Source organism: Dryobates pubescens, chromosome 18, assembly GCF_014839835.1.
Source record: "Dryobates pubescens isolate bDryPub1 chromosome 18, bDryPub1.pri, whole genome shotgun sequence".
NCBI lineage: Eukaryota > Metazoa > Chordata > Aves > Piciformes > Picidae > Dryobates > Dryobates pubescens.
Window position 1 is genome coordinate 15,649,477 of NC_071629.1, and position 27,320 is coordinate 15,676,796.

Below are 27,320 nucleotides of genomic sequence, written 5' to 3' on the forward strand. Positions count from 1 at the left end.
GACTTCTGTATAAATGGAGTATCCACCACTGTTTCCAAGCTGCAACTCTAAACTAGTATCTCCACCTGAGATGGCTGCAGCTTAAAAAGACCAAGTAGTGTTAAGAAGCACCACAGTTGAGTCCAAGACAGGGACAGCCATGAGCCAAGATGTCCACTCCTCATTCCAACAGGGGAACATCCCTTAATACCCCTTTCATGGAATGTTGAGTTCATTGCCATGAGATCTACTGCTCACCTCACCATGTCCACATCCAAGCTGGAAGTGGCTCTGAGCAACCTAATCCAGTGTGAGGGGTCCCTGCCCATGGCAAGGGTGTTGGAACTAGATGATCCTTGAGGTCCCTTCCAACCCTAACAATTCTATGATTCCATGTCTGGACAGATAAAACATCTCTAAGGTTCTTGTATTTTAACACTCACTATAAACACTCAGTGTGGGAGGTGAAGTCACCATTTTAGGCCCCATTTCAAGACCAGGACACACCTCACCTGCTGTTACTGCCTCATGGATGGATGTGAGGAAACCACACCAAAGCTAGTTTGAAACTAAGAGCTCCTCTCTTGCTGTAGTTGAACTAAGATCATAAAACATGAGAGAGGGGAAAAAAAATCTCCATATAACATTTTCCTCTCTTCTTCTCACTTCTAATCAAGAGTCCCTCTGTCTCAGGTTGTCTCTGGGGCTTGCTGCACCCTCACAAACAGTAAACGAGGTCCATAAAAGCTTATTCTTTGAAAGGTCTGCTTAGAAAGAAGCTGCTAAAACTCAGGGGATCTGCAAAGATCCTGGAGAAGCTGGCAGCAGATAAAAACCTTACCTAAAAATACTGACTCCAACAAAGACCAAACACTGCACTCTAGACTACACCAATAAAACCAGTAGGTTGGGTGGCTGGACATCAAACTGGTCTCAGTAAAAAGGCACAGGGGGGTTTGGTTTTGCTTAACAAATCTGCATAGGAACCATGAGACAAATCAGTTCTGCCACGAGGTGAGGGTCCATGCACTGACTCTTTCACAGCTAAGAGAAGGGATGGGGTTGTTTTTTGTTTTTAAGATGAACTATTTTTTTTATATCATTTTAAGATGGTCTTGGACCATCAGGAATAAATAGGTTGCATCTTTCCTCCTCCTCCAGCCGCTCCTAAGACTTCTTTCATCCCAGGTTTCTTTCAGCTTGAAGCACCAATCCTGGCAGGCAAACCTTGTGTGTCCACTGAGAAGTGAGGTTTACACCAACTCAAGAGCAGCCTTCTGGGCAGCTCCTCATCATTTTAGCTGCCAAACAATGCAAACCAACCCATGTGCAGACTTTTCTCCCCAGGAGCACAGCTCCCTGCAAACACACCTACTCACAGCTCTCACAGGTTAGGCATCTCCAACCTGGTAGGGGCACAGCTCCCTCACACCTCACCACAAACATCTGGTGCGCTGGACAGAGTTCTGGGCTGGTCAATGGTGCTGCAGCTTTCCATCCTTAGCTTCAGGGCCTAAAACCTCAGTGGAGTCATTAAGATCATTCAGGTCCTCCTGGTGATGGGACAGGCTGTCCTTGTGCTTTTGTTCCACACCTGGCAGAAGATGAGCATCTCCTTCTGAAGCACCATTGCTCAAGGCAGGAGGTGGCTCCCCTTCGTAATCCTGAGGAGTGTTGAGCATTGGGGTTTTGGAAGCAGCACGCCCTGCTTTTGGTAGGGAGCAAGCTTCACTGCCCAAAGGACCATCAAGGAAAGGAAGTTTCTATAGAAATCAAAAGACAGAAATCCCCATTCATGACAGGCTTTACTCCCAGTTGTCAAGGACATGCAAAACCCAACTGTCACCACACAACAGTTCTGTGTCAGCGCCTCTTCAGCTCTATCATCTTACATGCCTTGAGGTATTCAAAAACATGAGCAGATGTGGCACTCTGGGACATGGTCATGGAGGTGGTGGGTAGAAGGTTGGACTTGATGATCTCAGAGGTCTTTTCCAACCTTAATGGTTCTTTGACTCTCTATTTGAGCAACCTGGTCTAGTGGGAGGTGTCCCTGCCCATAGCAGGGGGGTTGGAACTAGATGATCTTCAAGGTCCCTTCTAACCCAAACCATTCTGTGATCCTCTAAATTTGATACAACCATCACTGTTCAAGTCATCAGCATTCACACCAACCTGGCAAAGTACACTGGTAGGTCTTCTCACTACTACATTTTTGGGGGCTTCTTTGTTTGTTTAGTTGTGGTTCTAGGTTGGGGATTTTATGGTTTGTTGGTTGTTTCTGAGGTGGTTTTTTGTATGCATAGAAAGAATATTCCAAGGAGGGGTTTAAGCACTGAAGAAAAGTCACTTTCATATACTTGTGGGGGCTGGGGGTGGAAGGCAGGCCCACTCTTTTCTTCTCCCTTGAAGTTTGCTGTGAGTGGAGGTGAAACTCAGATTTCTTTCAACACCTCCTTCATATAGGGAAGTAGGACATCATGAGCCTGCAACAGGACTTGGCCAGTCACATCCTATCTTTTACCTAGCAGATGAGAATTGGGGTAAATCAAATCTATTACAGCAACATCACAGAATCATTTTTGTTGGAACAGACCTTTCAGATCAAAAAGTCCAACACTTAACCCAACACTGCCATATCCCTCAGCACCACATCTCCAGGGTTTTGAAAGCCTTCCAAGGATAGGGACTCCACCACTGCCCTGGGCAGCCTGGGACAGGCCTTGACAACCCTCAAAGACAAGGAAATTGTTTCTCATGTCCAACCTAAACCTCCCCTGGGGTAACTTCGGTCCTATTGCTTGTTCCTTGGGAGAACCGAACAACCCCCACCTCACTCTGACCTCCTTTCAGGGAGTTGTAGAGAGCCAGAAGGTGTCCCCTCAGCCTCCATTCCTGCAGGATGAACAACTCCAGGTCCCTCAGCTGCTCCTCATCAGACCTGTTCTCCAGACCCTTCATCAGCTTCATTGCACTTCTCTGGACACGTTCCAGCCCCTCAATGTCCTCTTGGAGTGGGGGGGGCCCAAGACTGAACCCAGGATTTGAGTTCCAGCCTCACCAATGCCCAGGACAGGGACAGAATCACTTTTCCACTCCTGCAGGCCACACTATTACTGGTTCAGGCCAGGATGCTGTTGGCCTTTTTGGCCACCTGAGCACACTGCTGGATCATCTTCAGCCACTGTCACCCAACATCCCCAAGTCCTTTTCCACTAGGTGATTTCCAGACACACTGCCCCAAGCCTATAGTGTTCATGGGGCTGTTGTGACCCAAATGCAGAACTCAGGCCTCAGTGAACCTCATCCCATTGGCTTCAGCCCATTCATCCAGCCTGGCCAAACCCCTTTGCAAAGCCTCCCTACCCTCCAGAAGATCAACACTCCCACCCAGCTTGGTGTCATCTGCAAATTTCCTGAGGTCGCCCTCAGTCCCCCAGTTCTGCCCAGCACGCTGAAACAGCAGCTCAGTGCCAATGTCCAGTCCCAGCTGGAGCTGTCAAAACCATTATGTGACTTTCAGTATTAAGACCCAGGGCTCACATTTTCCAGTTCAGATGCATTGTCCTCCAGTTTCATCTTCTGGCTCATGCAGCTCAGCAGATGATCCAGCACAGGCTGTTTTGGGTGCATTCCTTTGTCAAAGCGATTGTACATCCCACACCAAAACCTCAGGGGCAAGGCAAGGCAAGACAAGAGAATTAGGCAGGCACTTGGGTGCTGCTGGCCAACAAAAAGATGCTGGTTAAGAGAAAACAAAAATTTCAACAAATAGAGATTAAGTCATTGAGTTTAAAACACTGCCACAGCCTGGGGGTGGAAAACTCAGTCTCAATGGGCAAATGGTAAAGTTCTGAAATGCTTCTGAGGATTTAAGCATTTCTATGCTCTACCCTTTAGAGAGTTTCTCCATCATGTTGTGCCTGGCCTGTCTCTGATTTTCCTTCCCACAGGAAGAAATTACTATTGGAAGTAGAAATCTTTTCTCTTTCTGTCATTTCATTCACTTAAGAGAAACCTGAATTGACTGTTTTCAAGGAAATGAGGTGCTTGGGTTTTAACTTGCACCCTGGCAGCACAAGAGTTAACCCTGAAATTGGACCTGAAATTGTCTACTCCCAAATATCATTTTGGTTTTGATGATCCTTTGGACACCTCCTGCTTTGTCACTGAGAGCTGCTCCTCCTCATGTAGCACAAGATGAAGACATTTTATTCTGAAGCAGGCTGGGCAGTTCACATTTAAGCTCTCAGCTCGCTCCACCTTCCTGCTTCTATGAATGCCTTTGCCCAACAACAGCCACACAGCACTTAAACAGATTTCCATCCCTCTTTTCCTCAGCAGGGATCAGGAGTGAGCCAGAAACCAAGGAAAACTTAACCACTGCAGCTGTAACACCTTGGGCAAGCAGAGAGACACGGCAACAAGGAATGCCTCTTGTGAAAACCACCCTGACTGAAATTCCTGTTGGAAAGGCTTCCTTAATGTACTTTTAAAAGGAGGAAAGGAGGAACTTTAACCATTACCTAGCCCACCACAGAAACTGGACAGAGAAATGAGGAGGTGGGGGGAGGGTGTCAATATCTGAAGTTCATCTGTTCCTTACCTCATTCTTAACACCAAAGACAACAGATTTCAAATGACAATAGCTGCACTTACTTCACACTATCCCTTCAGGTTATGGGTGAAGAAGGGACCAGAAAGGTAAACCAAACCAAGCTCATCAAGGACAATGTATCCCATGAAACCTGAACCTCCCTTTTCAGAAAAGAAATGCCACCCTTCCTTCTGCCCCTGCTTCAATAACCAACTTACTGGAAACTGAAAGGCAGAGTGTTTGGCTGAAGCTCTTTGTAGGCTGTAAATCCTCTGTACAAAGGATTTCTGAATTCCTGCTTCTTCTGTAAGAGGAAAGGCCAGAGAGAGTGGGTCTTCTCAAAGATTCTGTCAAGTACAAAGAACATCTGATCACTACAAAAAAAGAAGTGCATTGAGAAGGCCAGCTCTTCCAAGACGACTTGGATTAAGGGAGCCAAGGATTCTTTTTACACAGTATTTGATTAATTTCATCAACACAAGATCATAGAATCAGACTGGCTTGTGTGGGAAGGAACCTTTAAAAGTTCTCTAGTCCATCCCCCCTGCAGTCAGCAGAGACCTCTGCAACTAGAGCAGGTTGCTCAGAGCCCCAAACAACCTGACCTGCAACTGTGCCAGGGATGAGGCATCTCCCACCTCTCAGGGCAACCTGGGCCAGGCTCTCACAACCCTTAGGGTCAAACATTTCTTCTTTAGATCTAGATACATCCCTGAGGAATATATAACCAGTTAAAACGAGCATGGTCCAGTCCAAAAGGGGATATTTGAAGATTATGGTGGTTCAAATTAAAACATCTTAGATTAACTCTGTCCCCAAAACCTTCATTTTTTGTTTCACACTGCAGAACACAAGCTTCTATCAAGACAATGTTATCCTTAATGAACCTACAGTGACATTAAAAACACAAACAAATACAACCTGCCCTTTTTCTGACATTTCAAGTAACAGTGAGGGTGGTGAGGAACTGGAACAGGTTGCCCAGCGAGGCTGTGAATGCTCCCTCCCTGGAGGTGGTCAAGGCCAGATTGGATGAGGCCTTGAGAGGCCTGGTCTAGTAGGTGTCCTTGTCCATGGCAGGGGGGTTGGAGCCAGGTAATCTTTACACTGTTTAAAAATACTGTTTGAAATTGCTTCAACCATAGATATCTAAAACTAGACAACCAAGTAGGTAACTGTGTCCTGTTATTGCTAAGGAGACAGAACATTTGTACCTTCCATCACCTTCATTTAACAATGTCAATTCTTAGCACCTTTAGAGTTAAGGAAGTGTATTTTCATGTTAAGACAACAACCTAAGCAAACTTTTTAACCCATGTCACTCTTAAAACTCAGGCAGAAAACACAATACATAGAATAGAATAGACCAGGTTGGAAGAGACCTTCAAGATCATCGCATCCAACCCATCATCCAACACCATCTAATCACCTAAACCATGGCACCAAGCACCCCATCAAGTCTCCTCCCAAACACCTCCAATGATGGCAACTCCACCACCTCCCTGGGGAGCCCATTCCAATGGCCAATCACTCTCTCTGTGTAGAATTTCTTCCTAACCTCCAGCCTAAACCTCCCCTGGCACAGCTTGAGACTGTGTCCTCTTGTTCTGGTGCTGGTTGCCTGGGAGAAGACACCAACCCCCACCTGGCTACAACCTCCCTCCAGGGAGTTGCAGACAGCAATAAGGTCACCCCTGAGCCTCCTCCTCTCCAGGCTAAGCAACCCCAGCTCCCTCAGCCTCTCCTCACAAACCCCAAACCCCTCCCCAGCTTTGTTGCCCTTCTCCGGACACCTTCCAGCAACTCAACATCTTTCCTAAACTGAGGGGCCCAGAACTGGACACAGGACTCAAGGTGTGGCTTAACCAGTGCTGAGTACAGGGGGAGAATCACCTCCCCACTCTTGCTGGCCACACTATAGGCCAGGATGCCATTGGCCTTCTTGGCCACCTGGGCACACCTTCCAGCCCAAACCATTCTATGACTCTATGGGGCTGGCTTCCAACTCACTTCAGCTCCTGGCGCTCCTTGTGGCAGGTGCCCAGGAAGTTGCCAAACTGGCAGGAGTAGACGTGGTCGTGGATTTCAAGCAGGAAACGCTCGTTGAACTCAAAGGCGCAGGGGAACTGCTGCATGAGCTGCCAGACACATTCAATGAACTGTGTGAAGACAGGGGACACCTCTTTGGGGTCACCATCCAAATGGCCACACCTGGAGGGATGCAAACAACACAGGGTGAAGTCGTACAGCAGAAAAAGAAACCCCCTGACGTTAAACATCTCATTCCTCTGTGTAAATATAAGAGGTAATTACCTCAAGGTGAAACCCTTCCTAGATGAAAGCTACCTGGCCTGGAGGCATTCAAGGCCAGGCTGGATGAGGCCTTTAGCAACCTGGTCTAGTGGGAGGTAGCCCTGCCCATGGCAGGGGGGTTGGAAGTAGATGAGCTTTAAGGTCCCTTCCAACCCAACCCATTCTAAGAATCTATGAACGACAGGAATGACAGCATTTTAATCTGTCAGAAGAATGAAAGTCAGATTGGCTTTGAGCACCCATATTGTGCTCAAGCTTCTGCTGTGAACCTGGTAAATGTCCTGAAAAACCACCAGCTGAGGTTCTCTTCCAGAAATGACTGCACAGAATGAACATGTCTTGCCAGAACATTATCACTCCTCATGTAAGGTGCGGACATGGTATTTCAGGATATGGTTTAAAGGCCACGGTGATGTCAAGTTGATGGTTGGACTTCATGATCTTAGAGCTCTGTTCTAGCTGAAACAATCCTGTGATACTAAAAGTAGGAAAACACTCACAATTCAAACAATTTGTTGCAGAATGTGTGATTTTGCCAAGTAGCAAGAGAAGCACTGATGAAATAACTCCAGCAGACACTGCATTTTTGTCACCAACTCAGTATTTCCCAGATCTTCCCTCCTCTGTCCTGCATTTCATTTACATTTGACATGGGAGAACATCAACCTGCAACACTGTGTGAGCTTCCCAGCCTTCATCCAGACACTACACCCAAGACAAGATACAGCTCCTACCTGTGAGAGAATTTGTGGCCCATTGCAATCCATTCCTTTTCTATGAGGATCTGTCATTTTAAAGCAGAGAGGGAAAGAAGAGCATTACTTGGATTAGAAACAGCAAAATGAAGGCTTAAACTCTAAAAAGTTGACAACCATCACTGCCTACTGCTAGTGGTCAGCAGGAACATAGCAGCCTAACCTGCAACAGTTCCAGGGACAGGGCATCTCCCACCCCCCTCTGGGCAGACTGGCTCTCGCCACCCCCAGTACCAAACATTTCTCACTTCTCTCCAGTCTGAATCTCCCTCTGAGCTCAAACCATCACCCCTTGTCCAGCCACAAAAGGCCCTGCTCAAGTCTGTCCACAGCTTTCTTCTGGCCCCTTGAATCCTGAAAGGCCACCAGAAGGTATCCCTGGAGCTCTCTCTTTTCCAGGTTGAAGAGCCCCAGCTCTCTTAGCCTGACTTCACAGCAGCCCTCCCAGCATTGCTGTAGCCTCCTTTGGCCCTGCTCCAACAGTTCCATGTCTCTGTTGTGCTGAGGACTCCAGAGCTGGCCCCAGTACTGCAGGTACAGCACAGTGGACAAAACCCCATTAATCTATTTTAGTTCCTAACAAAAAAATATCTTTCCTGGCTCATACAAAATTGTCCAGAGGGAAATCCCAGGCACGAAGCATCGTGCCCTGATGCAATTTTATTTGTTACAAGACTGTGGAAAGAACAGTAAGAAAACCAGCATGGACTGCAAGGAAACCAACCTAGCAGTGCAGCACACCAGAGGAGGTAAAATTTGTGCTGTTCTGATGTCAGGGTTTTGTTTAAGGAACTCCTCTGAGCGAGGGCAGCAGTCTGTCTGTCAGGGAATTAACAAGAGGAGAAGACAGACAAGAGCACAGACTGCACTGCATTTATGCAGCGATGGCTTCACATAAGAACAAGCCTGCAGCAGAACCAAATTGATGTGTAATGGCTTTTAAAAAGGTCTTAAATGAATCATACAATCATAGAAGTGTTTTTGGTTGGAAAAGACCTCTAAAATCATCCAACCACGGCCATTAAACCATGTCCCAGGAATGTGTGGGCATGGCACCTTGGAATACCTCCAGGGAAGGTGACTCCACCACCTCCCTGGGCAGCCTGTTCCAATGCCTGACCACTCTGGCAGGAAGGAAGTTTTTCCTAATATCCAACTTAAACCTCCCCTGTGCAATTTCAGACCACTGTCTCTCATTCTATCCCCTGATACTAGGGAGATGAAACTGACCCCCACCTCACTGCAGCCCTCTTTTAGGGAGTGGTAGACTAATATGGTCTCCCCTCAGCCTCCTCTTCACCAGGCTGAACAACCCCAGTTCTCTTAGACGCTCCTCACCAGCCTTTTTCTCCAGACCCTTCACCAGCTTCACTGCCCCTCCCTGGACTGGCTCCAGCACCTCAATGTCCTTTGAGTGAGGGCCCAAAACAGAACCCAGGATTCAAGATGTGGCCTCCCCAGTGCCTAGCACAGAGGCACAATCACTTCCATACTCCTACTGACCATGCTCTTGCTGATCCAAGCCAGGATGCTGGTGGCCTTCTTGGCCACACACTGGTTCATCTTCTGCTGTTGTCAGCCAGCACTCCCAGGTCCTTTTCCACTGGGCACTTCCCAGCCACTCTGCCCCAAGCCTGAAGCACTGCATGGGGTTGTTGTGATCCAAGTGCAGGACCAAGCACTTGATGCACAGATTTTGCACAATACACAGGTTTGATGCTGCTCTGTGCACAAAAACAAGTTCATCTGCTAGGTATTAAAGCTGGGTGAGAGATTATTCACTGCAAGTCTTAAATGACCGCTTCTTCACCACTTTTTGCTGGACTGCTGCCAGAGCTGCATCCATTGCTCACTCATCTCTCGCTGCAGTGCCTCATTAGTGGCTCTCATGTGGACATTCAAGGAGACAAAGGTTTGGGATGTGTAAATCAACCACTGCCAGGCTGTGCTGCTGCTGTTCAGAGCAATTACAGCTGGCTTCTAGAACCAAAGCTGGGTCTATATAGGTCACCCACTGCTTGTGCCAGGAAACGGCCTAAAACATTTCATTAGGGCCTGTTTACACTGCAGAGCCAGGAAGTGCCTTTAATTTGGGGGGATTCCAACATGGGTGTCCTTACCATGAAGCCTTTGAAAGTCCTGTAGAAGGGATCCAAGAGGAGGCCAGCCAGGGAGCAGACCTGTGCGGTGCGGTCCCACCCATCGGAGCAGTGGACCAAGACGCTGGCGTTTTCATCTCTCACAGCCTGGCAGCAGAGAGCAGACACAGCACTGCAGCAGCTTTCTAGGTCAGTTACCACAATTAAACGCTCTCCCTTCATCTGCATTTACCTGACTGGCCTAAAACCCATGAGGAGCATTAGTCATTCGTCATCTGGAGCGTGGAAATGTGCCGTTTCTGGGCAGGGAGCCACCAACCCAAAGGGAAAAAAACGACTGGAATAAAATGCTGCAGCATGTCCTGTCGGCAGCACTGACTGACTGCCAGCAGGCAGGCACCCTCACAAGGCTCAGGCCTCTGAAAGGCCAAGAATTCTCCATCACAGATTGCATCTGGTTGTAAAGGGACCCTCAAAGGCCATCTTGTCCCACCCCCCCGCAGTAAGCAGGAGCACCTCCAACTAGATCAGGCTGCCCAGGGTCACATCAAGTCTGATCTTGAATGTCTGCAAGGACAAGGCCTCAACCACATCCCTGGGTTGGCTACCCTCCTCTGAGGAAAAATTGGGTGGATGAGTAAAGAATAGTAACTGGTCACAAAAGGACTGGGAACTTCAAGGGAAAATTCATACAATCAGAGTTGTTTCAGTTGGAAAAGGCCTTTAAGATCACTGAATCCAATCATTAGGAAGAGCTCATCCCATATGGATCATTTTCTTCCCCTTGTACTGGTGGCTGAAAAGAAACACAGCAAATCTCTCTCTTAAAAGCGTTCCTGTGAAGCTAAGATTGACAGGTCACTACTCACAGAATCACAGAACACTTTTGGTTGGAAGGGACCATAGAGATGATGTGGTTCCAGCTCCTCTGCTGTGGGCAGGGACACCTTCCACTAGACCAGGTTGCACAAAGCCCCATCCCAACTGCCTCTGAGCACTTCCAGGCTTTCAGCTTCCACAGTTTCTCTGAGCAACCTGGTCCAGCGCTTCACCACCCTCACTGTAAAGAATTTCTTCCCAGTGCCTTCCCACATCTTGCCTACATGTCCTTCACTAGGACCTAAGAGCCATGTGCCTCAGATTTTTCTCCTTTTGCCTTAGCAAAACCTCTGCAGAAATGAGGACTGTGTTTAACCACCAAAATCAGCAGTCCCCACATCACCTAGAACCAGGAGAACTGGTCTAACAATCCCTCACTTAAAGCAGCGCAGTTCATTACCTAAAGAGCACAAGGTCATGAGTGTTTTCCACTGGTGAGTAGGTGCTAGAGGTATTTCTAAAGGTCATTTTTCACAGGCTGTAGTTTTATTTCTTTCAAATGAGTTCTAACAAAGCCTGGAGACCTGTGTGGTACAACACAGTGACAGGACAATGTCACAACCCCTACAGCATTTTGTTTAGTCACAGGAAGTCTCCAGGAGAGAGCCAGTTTTATGTTCTACAACTGCAGGCTTGCTTTTGAAAGCTGAGGCCAACCAGAACAGCAATATTTCCCCACCTTCTCTCCAGAACCAACTTGACAGCCTTTGGAGCAGTCCCTAACGCACAAGCACACATCTTTTCATTCCCCTGCAAGATGGAGTACAGTTTTACCTTGGCAAGAAAGACACCTGCATCCATCACAGCCTTAATGTGCCGTAACCAACCTGAGTTCTCCAGCCCAGTGAGGAAATCGCTCATCGAGGGGGACTTCATTTCACACACTAAGAACACAAACAGAGCAATTAGCTGACATCTCATTAACAACATCTCTCACAAACACACCCCCCCCTTCTCATTATCTCCTCATAGCAACAGAGCTGGGGAGACCCTCAAAGCTATTATTTCCACACTTTTTAAAGAGTCAGCAGCAATACTTTGTGTCTAAAGGACACACAAACTGGAAACTCTGCTGGTTGCACAACTGGAAACACAAACCACCAATTTTTAGCTCCAAGAGAACATGAATATCTGAAAATATTCTCCTTTCTTAGCTAGTTAACTCCTGAGAGGAGCTAACACTAGCTAACACTACCTCAGAGGTTGGAAGGGACCTCCAGAGATCATCCAAAGCAGGATCACCTAGGGCAGTCTGCACAGGAACACATCCAGGTGGGTTCTGAATGTGTCCAGAGAAGCAGACTCCACAACCTCACTGGGCAGCCTGAGGTTTGTTTTTATTTCCAGCAAATGAAACGTTTAGTGATCTGTTACTGCACTATCAAAGTGTGTGTGATGGTGAGTTAACACTCAGCTGCCACCACAAGAACCTGAAGAAAGGAGAGTTCCAGCTCAGAGAAAGAAATCGCATCTTTAACCTTGGTGGTACCTCAGACACTGCTGAAACCCAGCACAGAAAACACTCAAGAGTAATACAGCTCACAGGCACCAGTGAGAGAGATTTCCTCACCGTCCAAGAAGAAAATGGGAGCAAACAGGTATTTATTCTGCCTCTTCTTCCACCACAGAATAAATCTGCCAGGAGCAGGCAACTGAGGATTTAAAGTTGTGATCAGGCCAAGCCCTTGGTTACACGAACAGCTTCATTTTTCACCAAGGTCACCACGGATGCTGCAGTGCTACCTCGTCAGGCAACTGGCACCATAAATTATTCAACTGTTTTGAAGTAAGATGACCATTGGGCTGGTTACTAAAATATTAAATTCATCTTCTGAATGGCAGCACTTGTATGAGATTTTAGAAGATTAAGCACAGGAAGCAAGCAGACTGATTTGCAGCATCCACTCTGCCCGGTGTTGCAGTCTTTGGCTGGTAAGAGCGCTGGAAACCAGCTAGCAGAGCCTGCTGGTTTGATCCAAGCTCCACCACCACCTTCTAATTTTGGAGGAGGGACATTCATTAGTGAAAACACAGACCTGATTCATCTCTTCATCTCCAACAGCTCAGGTATTTCTTCTGCCCTGCCTGGTGTTCCTCTCCAAGACCACAATCTCAGAAAGTAGCTTAATGCAGAGCTGCTTCTGCATTTTAATGTATTTTCATGTAATAAAACATTCATTTAATCCATTTTAATGTATTAAACCCAAGCTCAGGTAAGGAAATATGAAATAAATGAAAAACCAGAGCTGTGCAGGAAGGCTCTTCTGGAGGCATTCCAAACCTGCCTGGATGTATTCTTGAGTGATTTACTCCAAGTGACCTTGCTCCAGTAGGGGGGGTGGACTAGATGATCTTCAGAGGTCCCTTCCAACCCCCACCTTGCTGGGATTCTGGAAGATTAAACTCTTTGGAAGAGCATGGAAAGGCTGTGGGTTTTTTCCCCAATCAGAAATAACTGTGTGAACAGTGAAATACTCCAAATTAAAGCAAGCAAAGTAATTTCCTCAACCACCTAAGTTAGTTTTCTTTCAATAATTACTTTTTCTTCCTGAAAACCTTGCTACTTTTTACTGAAAACCTGCTGTTTCTCTGGCCTTTTGATTTGGCACATTTCAGAAATGCATCTTTTATGCACACTTAAGAAATTAATGCTTGATGTGCCCAGCACAGCTGAGGAATGCTGTTGGGTTTAGTTGCTATTTTCGAACCCCTATAAAACAAAGCACAACAACAAAAACAAAACGTCTTGCAGCAAAGCCTCTGGACAGCATTAATCCTTCCAAGCCACTTCAATACAGCAAGCAAAGCAAGGTATTGACTTTGCTGATCTGCTTTCCTCACAACACCCAAGTGCAGGCAGGAGATTTAACACATCCATGCAGTGCTACAGGCTGGGGTCAGAGTGGCTGGAGAGCAGCCAGGCAGAGAGGGACCTGGGGGTGCTGGTTGATGGTAGGCTGAACATGAGCCTGCAGTGTGCCCAGGCAGCCAGGAGGGCCAATGGCATCCTGGCCTGCATCAGGAACAGTGTGGCCAGCAGGAACAAGGAGGTCATTCTGCCCTGTGCTCAGCACTGGTTAGGCCACACCTTGAGTCCTGTGTCCAGTTCTGGGCCTCTCAGTTTAGGAAGGATGTTGACTTGCTGGAACATGTCCAGAGAAGGGCAACAAAGTTGGTGAGGGGCTTGGAACACAAGAGCCCTATGAGGAGAAACTGAGAGAGCTGGGGTTGCTTAGCCTGGAGAAGAGGAGACTCAGGGGTGACCTTATTGCTCTCTACAACTACCTTAAAGGAGGTTGTAGACAGGCAGAGGTTGGTCTCTTCTCCCAGGCAGCCAGCACCAGAACAAGAGGACACAGTCTCAGGCTGCACCAGGGGAGGTTTAGGCTGGAAGTTTTACACAGAGAGAGTGACTGCCCATCGGCATGGGCTGCCCGAGGAGGTGGTGGAGTCACCATCATTGGAGGTGTTCAGGAGGAGACTTGATAGGGTGCTTGGTGCCATGGGTTAGTTGATTGGGTGGTGTAGGATGACAGGTTGGACACGATGATCTTGAAGGTCTCTTCCAACCTGGTCTGGTCTATTCTATTCTACTTCAGCAGCCAAGGGTAAGGAAGAACAGGCACCTGCACGGACCGTACCCACCTTCCAGGAGCTTCTGCAGGCTGCTGCGCATCACGTGGATGTTCTCTATGCCGATAAATTTAAAGCAGATGTTATCATAATTATCTTCATTCTCATAGCCCTTCCCAGCTGCTCGGTTGGCCATGGCATTCAACTGCCAAATTGAAGGGAACAGGGTAGGAAAAAAGAATAAAAAGAGAGAAAAAAATTGTAACAGACAGCATGCAGAAGTCACCGAGGCTGTTCTGCAAGTCCTTCTTTAAATCCCCCCAGAGATTGTTGCTCAGATCTGATTCCCCACCTCACAAACATCACTTCCAGCTGTTTCATCACAACCACACCAGTTATCTCCATCCAGTCCATACAGAGAGACTTGTTAAGACCCTAAAGAGAATTTCCTAGGGCAGGTGGCATCAAAATGATTGTGTCCCTGCACTGGCAAGGCCACGCCTCAAAACCTAGGTTCAGTTTTGGGGCCCTCGCTACATGAAAAACATTGAGGGGCTGGAGCAGATCCAGAGGAAGGCAACCAAACTGGTGAAGGATCTGAATAACAGGTATGGTGAGGAGCAGCTGAAGGAACTGGCTTGCTCAGCCTGGAGGAAAGGAGGATGAGGGGAAACCTCATTGCTCTCTACAGCTCCATGAAAGGACCTTGCAGTGAGGTGTGAATTGCTCTCTTCTCCCTAGTACGAGGTGATAGAAAGAGAGGAAATGGCCTGAAATTGTACCTGGAGAGGTTTAGGTTGGAGATGATGACAAATTTCTGTCCTGTACAAGTGGTCAGGCATTAGAACAGGCTGCCCAGGGAGGTGGTAGAGACACCATCCCTGGAGGTGTTCAAGAAATGTGTGTACATGGCACTTGGGGACATGGTTTAATTGCCATGGTGGTGTTGATTGTTGGGACTTGATGATCTTAGAGGTCTTTTCCAACCAAACCAATTCTATGACTATGATTGCTGCTCAGACCTTATTTCCCACCTCCCAGGCAAACCCTCCAGCTGTTTCACCACAACCATGCCAGTCCCTCTGTCTAGTCCATATGCAGAGACTCATTAAAACCCTGGAGATAATTTTCTAGGGCATGTGATATCAAAACCATACCAGATTCCAGCACATTGCTGTCATCAAAACAGTTAAAAAGGGAGTCTGCCCTGACTGTGAAGCTACCTAAAGATTCAGATAGCAGCAACACAGGAAAGTAAAACTAGACAGGCCATTTTCACAAGTAACATACACATGTGGGGGTGCAGAAAGACAATTCCCAAGCTTTCCACAGACATACACACACAGATGAAATAAAACAACCTGAGGGAAAGACAGAAATATTAAAGTAGAGCAGAAAGAATAAAGAAAACAACTGGAACTACAGGAAAAAAAGTCAAAAAGAAGCCAATTGCTCTAATAATTACCAAGAAAAGTTAAAGAGCTACCAAGGCAAAAAAAATAAAGAGCACCTCAGTCCTTCACTTAACTATTTTGGGAGGAGGAGCAATTTGCCTCCACAGAGTGGAGGCAAAGAGAATCAGTATGAACATCTTTAGAACAAATAAATAAGCCTAGTGCTTCAGCTCTACCACTCAGAGTAAGACAGGCTGTTAGGAGTCATAAAAAGTCTCCCTTTTTCACCAAGAAAAACTCTTTGGTGAACAACACTGCCATCAATAATGTATTTCATGGGAACATTAATGATGCTGGAAGCTGTCTGTCCCAAAAGAACATGCAGAAATCGTTATCAACAACCCACTCTGTAATTTTATGTCTCTCTCTCTCTGGGGAATGTCACAAGACAGAAAGCCAAAATACATCTTGGAACAACAGGTGAAGCATACCCTTGTTCTCCAAGAAGCTGTTTTTCCTTCTTGCCCTTGTCAAGGTTTAACTAGACCTGTAGTTTCTGTAAGCTAACTACAGGATCTGAACAGTGAAGGAGGTGCTCAGAAAGCTGCATTCTCGAATTATCAGAGCACTCTGAAATCTCTGCATTTCAATAGCTGTGCACTATGAAAATCCCTGTGTTCCAATTTGCTTGTATCAACACTCCCAATCAGTACACTTGCAAAGCAACCATTGGAATTGGTTTTTAAATTCAGGTCCTCAAGATGACAGTCAGAGATTTCATCCTGTGACTGTTTCTTCAGTAGCCTCTCACAGAAACACTCAACAATGAAGTTCCTGCCCCAAATAGTGCCTACAGACCCAAGGAGCTGCACTGTATTAAACTCCAAGCTGCATGTCATCAGAAGTGCTGTTTCTACAAAGGCAAAAACATGGAGACATTGCCTTTCTCAATTGTTATCCCACATCAGAGAGGCCCCACTTCTTCTCAGGTCTACTGATAAAACCACTTCAGCCTCCTGGAACTGCATCTTGAGGCTTCTCTTCAACAAAATATTAAAGACCCTGCTCTCTGCAGGGAAATGCTTCAGTGTCTCAGACAGCTCCAGTTGCTTCAGGTCATCCTTAAAATCCAACCCAGAAGACTCCAGGGTTCTTAACAGCAGTTAACACTGCAGTTTTATTCTGCACACCAAACCAGGAGCTTGATGCTGAATTCCTGAGAGAGGACTGACACCATTTAACCCAACACAGCACAAGAAAGCACCAGCAAAGTGGTGACAGAATGAACTGGAAACAGCTTTACTACACGAGACTCAAGATTTAAAAGTAGCCACAAACCCCCAAGAAGGTACCTTTGGCCTTGTGTCTACAACATACATGAAGGAGCTCCCAGGGTTGGCTTCTCTGATGGCCTGCAGCATCTGTTCATCCTCCAGACAGCGCGCGCTGAAGCCAGAGAGGGGCTGGCTGCAGCGACATATGGCAGCCTGCAACACACGACAGCTCACATGCTTCTCATCATCTGCACTGCACTGCCCCAAGCAACACCAGCTCATGGGGCTTGAGAGGCCTGTTCCCTGCTTCTCTGAAAAGCTGCTGCTTAAAAGGACACACACAAATGCTACAGGAATATTTCTCAGTGCTACAAGTTTGGGAGTCCCACAGCAAGCCTGACTGCTGTGTTCTTTATTGGAGTGGATTCAGAGCAGGCCATGAACATGATCAGAGGTTTGGAGCACCTGCCCTATGGGGACAGCCTGAGAGAGGTTGGAGCTCTTCTCCTATGGAAACAGGCCGAGAAAGTTGGGGCTGCTTGTCCTGGAGGAGAGAAGGCTTCAGGGAGACCTTAGAATAGCCTCCCAGTACCTGAAAGGGGCTACAGGAGATTTGGGAATGGACTTTTTTAGAAGGGCAATGGCTCTGAGCTGAAAAAGGGGAGATTAAGACTGGAGATTAGGAAAAAATTCTTCAGAGTGAGGGTGGTGAGACACTGGAACAGGTTGCCCAGGAAGGCAGTGGATGCCCTCTCCCTGGAGGTGTTTAAGGCCAGGCTGGATGAGGCCTTGAGCCATGTGGTCCAGTGGGAGGTGTCCCTGCCCATGGCAGAGGGGTTGGGAATGGATGATCTTTATGGTTCCCTCCTACCCAAATCAGTCCATGATTCTCAAACACACTAAACTCTGCCTGATGAGCAGAATCCCAAATACTGGCATTTCTCACGTTTTCCACTTGCATTCTACTGTCCAAATTGTTCTTTTCCACAACTTTGCTTCTCAGTTGTTCCTGCTCCACATTCAGAACTGCACCGAGTATGGCTTTAAGGAAATCTTAGGAGCTGCCAGCGCAACTCTATACAGTTGCCCAGGTCAAGGCACACTTCCTCAGGAAAACAATTTGACTATGACAGCACTTTCTTAACATCAAAAACACTGAAACATTGCTGAGCCAGCAAAGTTGATTTACATTCTGGTCTTCAGTGGAAAAAAACCCCAACATACAACAAACCAAATCTGAAACTTTCACTTATTGTGAGCTACTGGGGATTTATTTCAGGGTGGTTCCTCCTGGTCCATATGAAGAAAGTTTAGCTGAGTTAACATGTAACTTGTTAAAGCATTATCCTGGCTAAACAGGAGATAAAAACCCCCCACAAAACAAAGCCCTGCTGTAAGCTGATAAAAAATTCCAGACAGGAAGCTTTTTTGCACAGCTCTGGATGTGTCCCAAGTGCTTGTCTTTAACTAGGTTATTCTGTGACTCAGAATAAGCCAGTATTAGGTTGTAAAGAGAAGCACAGTTGTCAAACATGACATTAAAACACGCTAATAAGCAGCTCATTCTTTCACTAACAGGGGACTGGACAGGAAGGGGGACCCTTACCCCCCACAGAGAGCAGATGATGAACAACTAACATTGTTTTCTTTATATAGGTAGGAAAGCACCGGAATCCGCCCCCTGCTTCGGAACCGGGAGCTCCCAGTCACCACCGTCTGGTTAGCAGCTCTGGGCACCACGATTTCAGGAGGGTAAGTGTTGCAAACCTAGGTGGAGAAGGAAAACATCCAGGTGTTACTGCTTAGCAATTCAAAACTCATTACAAATTCACCTCTATCTCTTGATCCAGCATTTATGGGAGGTGCTGGGGGATGAAAAGCTGGAAATGAGTTGGCACTGTGCACTCCCAGCCAGGTATGTCCTTGGACTGATTCCCTGCAGCACAGGCAGCAGGTGGAAGGAGGGGATCCTGCCCCTCTGCTCAGCTCTGCTGAGACCACATCTACAACGCTGGGGCCAGCTCTGGAGTCCTCAGCACAGGAGATACATGGACCTGTTGGAGCAGGGCCAAAAGAGGCCACAGCAATGATGGGAGGGCTGGAAGCTCTCTGCTGTGAGGCCAGGTTGGGAGAGTTGGGGTTGTTCAGCCTGGAGAAGAGAAGGCTCCTGGGAGACCTCCTGATGGCCTTTCAAGACTTGATGAGGCAAGAAAACAGCTGGGGACAGACTTCTGAGCTGGGCAAGCTGTGACAGAGCAAGGGGTGATGCCTTAAACTAAAGGAGGGAGATTCAGACTGGAGAGAAGAGAGAAATGTTTGACACTGAAGGTGGTGAAACATTGTCCCCAGGGATGGAGAGACAGCCTGACCTGCAGTGGTGCTAGGGATGGGGCATTTGTGGCTCTGAGTGACCTGCTCTAGTTGCAGATGTCCCTGCTGACTGCAGTGGGGTTGAACTAGATGATCTCTAAAAGTCCCTTCCAACCCAAACCACTCCACGAGTCTATGATTTACAAGCGAAGGCCACAGCTAATGATCTGTTCCTGTATCTAACACAGACCACAGCCAAAGTTTCAAGTCATTAAGATGCACTTAGGAGCAAAATAGAACTATGTGGCTCAGGAAACAATCAATTTTGCAATCAAACCTAACAAAAAGACTGCACAGTGCACAATATATATGAAAAGTTCTTTAGACCCCTAAATAGCAGGGAAGTTTCTGAGCAGGTACTTCACACATAAGCTGTTCTCCAAGTCTGGCTTTCCTTTAGGCTGGGCAGTTTGAAAACAAACTGTAAACCCTGAAGAAATAATGAAGCACTGGCACCTGAGTGCTACACAACAGCAGGGAAACCTTCACAGGGATTAATGATTTTAGAGGCCCACACTCAGGCATTCTCATCAGCTAACAGAAAACGCATCATGGACTAGAATCACAGACTCAGTAAGGTTGGAAAAGACCTTTGAGATCATCAAGTCCAACCTGTCACCCAACACCTCATGACTAATTAAAGCATGGCACCAAGTGCCACATCCAATCCCCTCTCAAACACCTCCAGGGATGGTGACCCCACCACCTCCCTGGGCAGCACATTCCAATGGCCAATCTCTCTTTCTGGGAAGAACTTTCTCCTCACCTCCAGCCTAAACCTCCCCTGACACAGCTTGAGACTGTGTCCTCTTGTTCTGGTGCTGGTTGCCTGGAAGAAGAGACCAAGCCCTAGCTGGCTACAACCTCCCTTCAGGTAGTTGAAGAGAGCAATAAGGTCTCCTCTGAGCCTCCTCTTCTCCAGGCTAAACACCCCCAGCTCCCTCAGCCTCTCCTCACAGGGCAAGGGATGCACAGGTTGATATTTGGGTTACAAACCGGCTGGAAAGTTCTGGGTGTGAGGCAAAACCGATTGCTCTGTTTGACCCAAGCTGATCTGCAAGCTCTCATGATAGCCTGGACCATGTTGCTCACACACAATATTTATCTGAGCTTCAGACAGCTAGGCACTACAGCTGTTCAGAGATTTCCTTTCCCCCCCCCACTTTCTTCCTATTTCAATTCAGGCATCCAAAGATACAGTCATTTCAAATGACCAGCACAAGATTGTATTTCCTCACCTCAAAGCACAACAATAAAGAAAACTACTGGGGAAGGGACTGAAGAGCATGGGGAAGGGATTCAAGAGTTATTATGTCGCTGTTTCCCCCAGAGCTGCTCGACAGAAAGGTCTGACTGACAACAGCAGAAGAAATAAAATGGGCAATTATATAAAGAAGGACTCTGAGCAAGTCTGATGAAAATATGTTTTAATTTCATGTTGTTTAGATCCTGCCCAGCCTTACAGAGGAGTCAGAGAAGAAAACAGGAGCAGCAGCCAGCCAGGACTGAAGCAACTGAGAGCCCTTATTGAGCAGAAGATCCAGCCCAGCAGGAAAAAAGGCATGTCTGTTCTCTGCTACTGTTTTTTCCCCTTCCTCACCTATTCCCTCTCCACTCTGCCTCATTCCCCATCAAGCCAAACCATTGCCATTCATTCCTCTTCTCTGCATCTGTCAGCAGCCTGGCAGAAGAGGCTTTGGGAAGACCAGAAGCAGTGAAAGGTACTTCAGGTCTATCCTAAGAGCTGGTTTGTCATTCCTCTAGAAAAACAAGGAGCTGGTATTTTGCCAGAGGGATCAGAGCAAACCAAGGTGACTCTGCAGCTCTGTGCTGCTGTTCCACAGCGTCATCATCCAAAACTTCCCATCGAGACAACGCCGCTTTGATTCAAACCAACCCAGCTGGTTGCCACCCTGAGGCATCACTGATGCAGCAGCAGGACTGCTGTCTGTCACCACCACCAAGGAAGAGATGCTGCAGTAAAATGGCTACTTTGGGCAAGAATTACCTCATAGTCTTTGTTAAGATCCGTTATCTCCCAGTACTGGTTGGGAATTCCCATCCGTTGGTAATCCACTTTTAGGTCAATCAGCTTCCAGCCAATCTCCCGGGTCTCTTTAGACATTTTGGGATTGTAAGAGAAAGCATAAAGGTCTTCAGCTCTCACTGGGAGCAGAGGGGGAAAAAATAACTGGTTAGAGAGAGACAAAGACATAGGGAGAGGTCAACACTTCCTCCTAAAGGCCCCCTTTTGGATGAGTCCCCCTGTGCACACTGATGAGCTGGAGGTGTGCCCCAGCTGATGGAGGGGATGGAAAAGGTGTCCAATCAACAAACCATGGAATCCCAGACTGGTTTGGGTGGGAAGGGACCTTTAAAGCTCATCATCACAGATATCTGCAACTAAAACAGGCTGCTCAAAGCCACAAACATCACCTGCAATGGTTCCAGGCATGGGGCATCCCCCACCTCTCTGGGCAACCTGGGCCAGGCTCTCACCACCCTCAATATAAAACATTTCTCCCTTCTCTCCAGTCTGAATCTCCCTCTTGGAGTTCAAACCATCACCTCTTGTCCTGCTAGAAAGTCTGTCCCCAGCTTTTTTCTGGCCCCGTCAACTCTTGAAAGGACACCAGAAGGTCTCACTGGAGCCTTCTCTTCTCCAGGCTCAACCACCCCAACTCTCAGCCTGGTCTCACAGCAGAGGGCTTCCAGCTCTCCCATCATCACTGCAGCCTCCTCTGGCCCTGCTCCAACAGGTCCATGCCCCTCTTGCACCGAAAATGAGGAGACTTAGGAATGATTCGCTGTGGAATCCAAAGGGCTGTGCTGCTGCACTGCACAGAACTTTGATCTACCCCATGCTTCTGCTGCCTCAAAGATCAGAGCCCTGATGTTTTCTTTAATCTTCCAGCATTCTTGACTGCTACAAACCAACTTAGATTGATTCTCACTCTTTAAAAAAAGACATGATAGTAACTGAGCACTAGATAGAGGAGAACAGGTATTTGAAATAGCTCCAACTCACAGGTTTTCATTTGGGACAGTACTGAATGTGGATAATTCATCCCAAAGTCCTCAGGAATTTCCAATACTCAGTTCCCACAAGCAGGGAGCTAAAACATTTTGTTGGAATGAATTCAAACTTCAAAGCAGAGATACTTTTTTTTTTCCCCCCCCAGAATAAATTATTTCCAACTGAATTCACTGCAATAAGCATGTTAACTGAGATTGATATCATAGGAATTAATCCATAAATGAAAGTATGTACTAAAAGAGATATTTTCTGTAAGGAGCTGATGAAACAGCTCCTGCACACCTGTAAGTTCATGGCTCAGCAGTGAGTTCTGAGGCACATGGAAGGCTTGATGGATGTCTAGAAGATTACTGTCAGCCCAACAAAGGCTTTGGGCTGTCTCTGACAAATGGTAATTTCTTCCTTTTTCCATCTCCAGCACCCCAGTTTCCCTCCCTCTCTTCATCAAATGCAAATCCAACCACTACCTCATTCAGCTGATTCCCAAGGCAGTGAGCACTGCAGAGAGAGTGAAACCTGTCAGAGCCTGATAAAGTGGCTGGGTTTAGGGACAGGTATCCCATGGCTGTCACTCAAGACAGCTGCAAGTCACCAATAATTCTATGCCCTGCACAATAAACCTGAAGAAAAACACGCAGGAAGTATACACAGGGGACTTTTAAAGCAAGAGAAAAGAGAACAGTTAAAAAAGCATAAATAGAAACAAAAGAGCTGCAGCTTATTACACAAATAACCACAAGACCAAAGGAACTGATGTAACCCCTGCAGCCACAGTAACTAACCCCTGCAGCCACAGCTCCCACGCCTTCAGACGTGCCCCAGGCCTTTAGTTTTCAGACTGAGAAGTGGCAGCCTTTAAAGGCAGCACCAGAAACCTGACAGATACAGCCTTAGAACTTCAGAACTCAAACTGCCAAACTCAGTGCACAAGGGAGACACTGGGAATAGACATCAGCCTTACTATCAATCACACACAATAGAAAAATCTCAAATTCAGCCAAAAAGAAAGCATTTCTTCCAAGTATCAGACACATGGGGACAGACTTCTGAGCAGGGCCTGCAGTGACAGGACAAGGGATGATGGTTTGGAAATTAAAAAAGAAAAGAGGAGATTCAGACTAGAGAGAAGGGAGAGATTTCTGACATTGAGTGTGGGAAGAGCACGGCCCAGGCTGCCCAGAGAGGTGGGAGATGCCCCACGCCTGGAACCATTCCAGGTCAGGTTGGTTGTGGCTCTGAGTAACCTGCCCTAGTTGCAGATGTCCCTGCTCACTGCAGGGGGGCTGGACTGGATGAGCTTTAAAGGTCCTCTGAGCCTGTCTATGATTCTACTTCTACTCAAGTCCTACATAATGGCCAGCATGGTGCCATCAACTCCCTCCCCTTCGATTAGTGACACAATTACAAACTGCAGTCACAAATAGCATCTTTATAATAAAGCTGCACTGAAGGAGCAGCCCAAAACCAGAAGTCTGGTAGGAAATTCAGTGGAATGCTGCCCTGCAAGAACAGGGAGCCTGAAGATTCATCCATAATGGACTAAAAAGCTGAAACCATGAGGAGCCACAGGCTTTTGAGCACACTTTGCAATAGTGACTTCAAGCCAAAGTGAAGCACTGGGTTTCACAACAGAAAGAAAACACACACTGAAGAGCAGCCTCAACATGTTGTTGGGAAACAAATCAAAGGCACCAACATTTAAAGCTTCATTGGGATCCCAGAGTTCTGTGAACATCTGGAAAGCACAGAACTACACACAGCCCAGAGCTAGGCCACTGAAATCACTGATGATGGGTAGGTTTGCGATATGACACTCAGCATGGTCCCTTCCAACCCTGACTGATACTATGTGTGCTACAAGAAAAGGCTGAGACGCCACATACAGCTTCAAAAAGGCAAAAAAGCTTTTCTCAGGTCTCCAAGAGTTCCTCTTGGAAGACCTCCTTCTCAAAAGATTTGTGCTTAGTTTGGAAGCAAATGCCCAACTTCACAGGACAGCACTCTGCTTCCTGGGTCAACTCACCATCTCTGGTGGTAGAAACAGATTCTGATTTCACATCCTCCCCATCCTGTCCTGACACCCCAACGTGACTGCAGTGATTCCATGATCTGCAAAGCAGATTTTCCCCCCCTCAGTACCTGGTTGTGAAAGCTTAAGCAGCGAGGTAAACACTTCGTGACAGTCACGTTCCTGCCCAATGACAAAGTGAGCCACGTGGAAGTTCTTGCAGTGGATGAGGAGTGGATACCCAGCTGTGGTCAGAGGCAGTTTCTCTACAGTTGCAATATGGTGATGCAGAATCTGAAAAACAGGAAACAAACCACATTTTTCAGAGGCCACTGATAAGGCCGAGAGCAGTGCAAGCAGACTATTTGTGCTTCCTGCATCTAACTAGCAGCACAAAATTAGCTTATTTGTGCTATTTATCAGCCAAACATAATAAACATCCAGACAGCTATTCAGCCTTTGCCTGCACTTAAGAGCAAGACTGGAAAATTACAGATGCATATAAATTTCTTCTGGAGGCTGACGTGCAGGTCAGTTTACCTGGTTCATTTTGCTCTCCTCCCAGCTCCACATGAAATTATGCCCATTTTAATTTAGAATTAATGAAAAAAAGGCTCACTGCAGTGCTAATTGTGCACATCTAAGTACTGTACATTCAAGTTTGGTGGCCTGGTGTAATGAGTTTGAGAGAGGAAACTAGACAAGTTTTTTTATGTTCCTCAGCCAGAGACCTCTCTTCAGTCGATACCATCACGGGCATTTCCTTCCACAGCTGCTGGCTGTGTGAAACATTTGCTATCAAAATGCTATCAAAGATCATCAGAACTCTGGAATCCACAAATCTGTTCATTTTGGCCATGAGGCATAAAGTAATTTTTACACTTGTGTTTAAACAGACTCCAGGTACGACAGGATTTGGCTTGGTGATCTTAGAGGTCTTTTTCAACCTTAATGACTCTGTAACATACCCATGTTTCTTTTCTGACTTCAGCAGAAGCCTCCACATAGATCAAGTGGGTGGCTGTCAGGTACAATGTCCCATTTGCTGCCTTTCTGTTTGTGTAACGATCTAGTAACTTCACATTTTCAACCTGCAACATAAAAAGAGCAGGAGAAAACTCATTTAACATTGACAGAAGAAACAACTCAGCACCTGTTGAACCACAATCTTTTAACTTCTAAAGCTCAGGAAGGAAGACAGCAAAATGTAAGAATTAAGGTCTCTTCTGCCACAGAAACTCAGCTTCACAGGATGAATTCAAATTGTTTCTTCAGCAATTAAAGCAAAAATAGGTTAAGCAAACAGCCAAGGTTTAGTGTAGCATGAGTAACAAGATTACTGGATTTGTAGCCAAGATGATCACAGTTTATTACTGTGTAAAGCTACAGAAATAGCAAGACATACATATTCTATACAACCAAAGTGTGGCTCTCAAAGGAACAGCTCTTTGGAGCCCGACTTCCAACTGCTCAGTCACTATAAAGAAGTCTTAGTAGCTATTTCTTGTAACCCATTTCCTAGGCATGGAAGTGCATTTTGTAAACCACACTAAGCCAATTACAAAAACCAGCATTAAAAACCATCAGCACAGATAGAATAAAATGTTAATTTTGAAGGGGTTTGCATTGTTTTATTCATGTTCTTCTAGCTTATTTGCTTCTTAATGAACACAGATATGCATTTTTTTTTGTCATTAATGGGAAAAAAAATGAGAAGGACAAACAGTTTAACAATATATATGACAAATTAGTTCAGAGCATTGAACATTGCTTCTTCATGAACATAGATATGCATTTTTTTCATCATTAATGGGAAAAAAATGAGAAGGACAAATAGTTTAACAATATATATGACAAATTAGTTCAGAGCATTGAATTTGTGAGCTTCTTTATAGGGTCACTGCTGAAATAAATAATGGAAAGCATCAGAAAATAAACTTGAAGAGCAGAGGGCTCAGCTGTGCACGTCATGTTTTTCAGTGCCTGGAATTATTACTATCTAATATTGCCCTTTTCCAGCCCACTAGAGACAAGCAGCTTCAGCAAAGCAATTTAGGCAACACGGGTAAGGAGCATCCCCAAACTAACATCCTAGAGAATAAACCAAAACACAACACGGCGAGCTTCACGGTGTTTAATAAATAAAGAAGCTAAGTAAATAAACTGCTAGACTGACAGCTGCTTGAAGTAAAAGCAAATCTTTTTATCTAGCATGAGCACAGCGCGCCCAGAGCTCCTGTTTCACCTTACACAGCTCCGAAGGCACATTTTGATTCATTTGTTATGACTGAGGAAGGTCCCCGCGCTTTGATACAAATGTTTACACGAAGGGGGCCCAAAACACCTTATAAACGATACCCTCACTAAGATTTTCCTTTCCTGCAAGGCGCTACAGTAAGAAACACCTAAACGCCACATCCAACAGCGTTAAGCTTTGCAGACGTATCCGAGACCCACCGGATAGGAGAAGGGGCCATTCACGGATACGTATGCCTTGGAGGAAAGCAAAAGTATCTGCTTTATTATAATTAAACATGGATTTAACATACACACACAAAAAAAAAGTAGACAGATGGTACGGCTCTGACAATAACCCCGGCCGAGGCCCGCCGCCGTGGGGGGCTGCACCTCAGGTGAGCGGAGCCTGGGTGAGCTCGGCCCGGCTCTCTTCACCCGAAGAGCCCCAAGGGGTCTGCAGCCAAGCTGTCGGAGCCGCCCGCCCTCTTACCTTCGGTGTGGTGATGTGCTCCATGACGGCACCACCCGCCTGCCCCAGCCTCACCTCCGCGCCGCCATTTGCAGGGGGCAGCGCCCGGCTCCGCCGCAAACCTCGCGAGAGTTGTGCGGAGTGGCGCCGCCGCCGCCATCTTGGGTAAGGGCAGCGCCTCCTGCTGTGGAGGCTCTTGGTGTCCCAGGCTCCGGGAGCAGACCTGGTGCTGGTCTTAGAGAGGACGAGGAACCTCGTCGTACTCTTCAGTCCTCAGCTGGGCACCCTCACACCAAGAAAGTTTCTCCCCCTGTTAGATGGAACCTCCTGGGTTC

General features: G+C 46.7%; 1 protein-coding gene across 1 annotated transcript; it reads right to left on the minus strand.

Annotated features, from left to right (window-relative positions):
* Positions 1–611: 611 nt before the first annotated feature.
* MTMR8 (myotubularin related protein 8) lies at positions 612–27,081 on the minus strand. The gene is made up of 14 exons (XM_009900377.2): positions 27,007–27,081; positions 25,247–25,369; positions 24,410–24,572; positions 21,242–21,399; positions 18,502–18,630; positions 16,942–17,076; positions 14,268–14,400; positions 11,397–11,506; positions 9,765–9,890; positions 7,624–7,673; positions 6,587–6,787; positions 4,795–4,923; positions 3,523–3,649; positions 612–1,742 (listed from the first exon to the last, which is right to left on the minus strand). Exons 1-14 carry the CDS (start codon positions 27,028–27,030, stop codon positions 1,455–1,457), a joined length of 1,896 nt encoding a protein of 631 aa, XP_009898679.2. The 5' UTR covers positions 27,031–27,081; the 3' UTR covers positions 612–1,454.
* Positions 27,082–27,320: the final 239 nt, after the last annotated feature.

Bases quoted from the DNA above. Each gene is read 5' to 3' on its own strand.
- MTMR8 (XM_009900377.2), bottom strand. From the start codon at position 27,030: ATGGAGCACATCACCACACCGAAG. The intron at 24,573-25,246 runs GTATGTTACAGA...CCTGTTTTTCAG, and splicing joins AAGTCAGAAAAGAAACATGG to ATTCTGCATCACCATATTGC. The intron at 17,077-18,501 runs GTTAGTTGTTCA...CGTGTGTTGCAG, and splicing joins ACCTATATAAAGAAAACAAT to GCTGCCATATGTCGCTGCAG.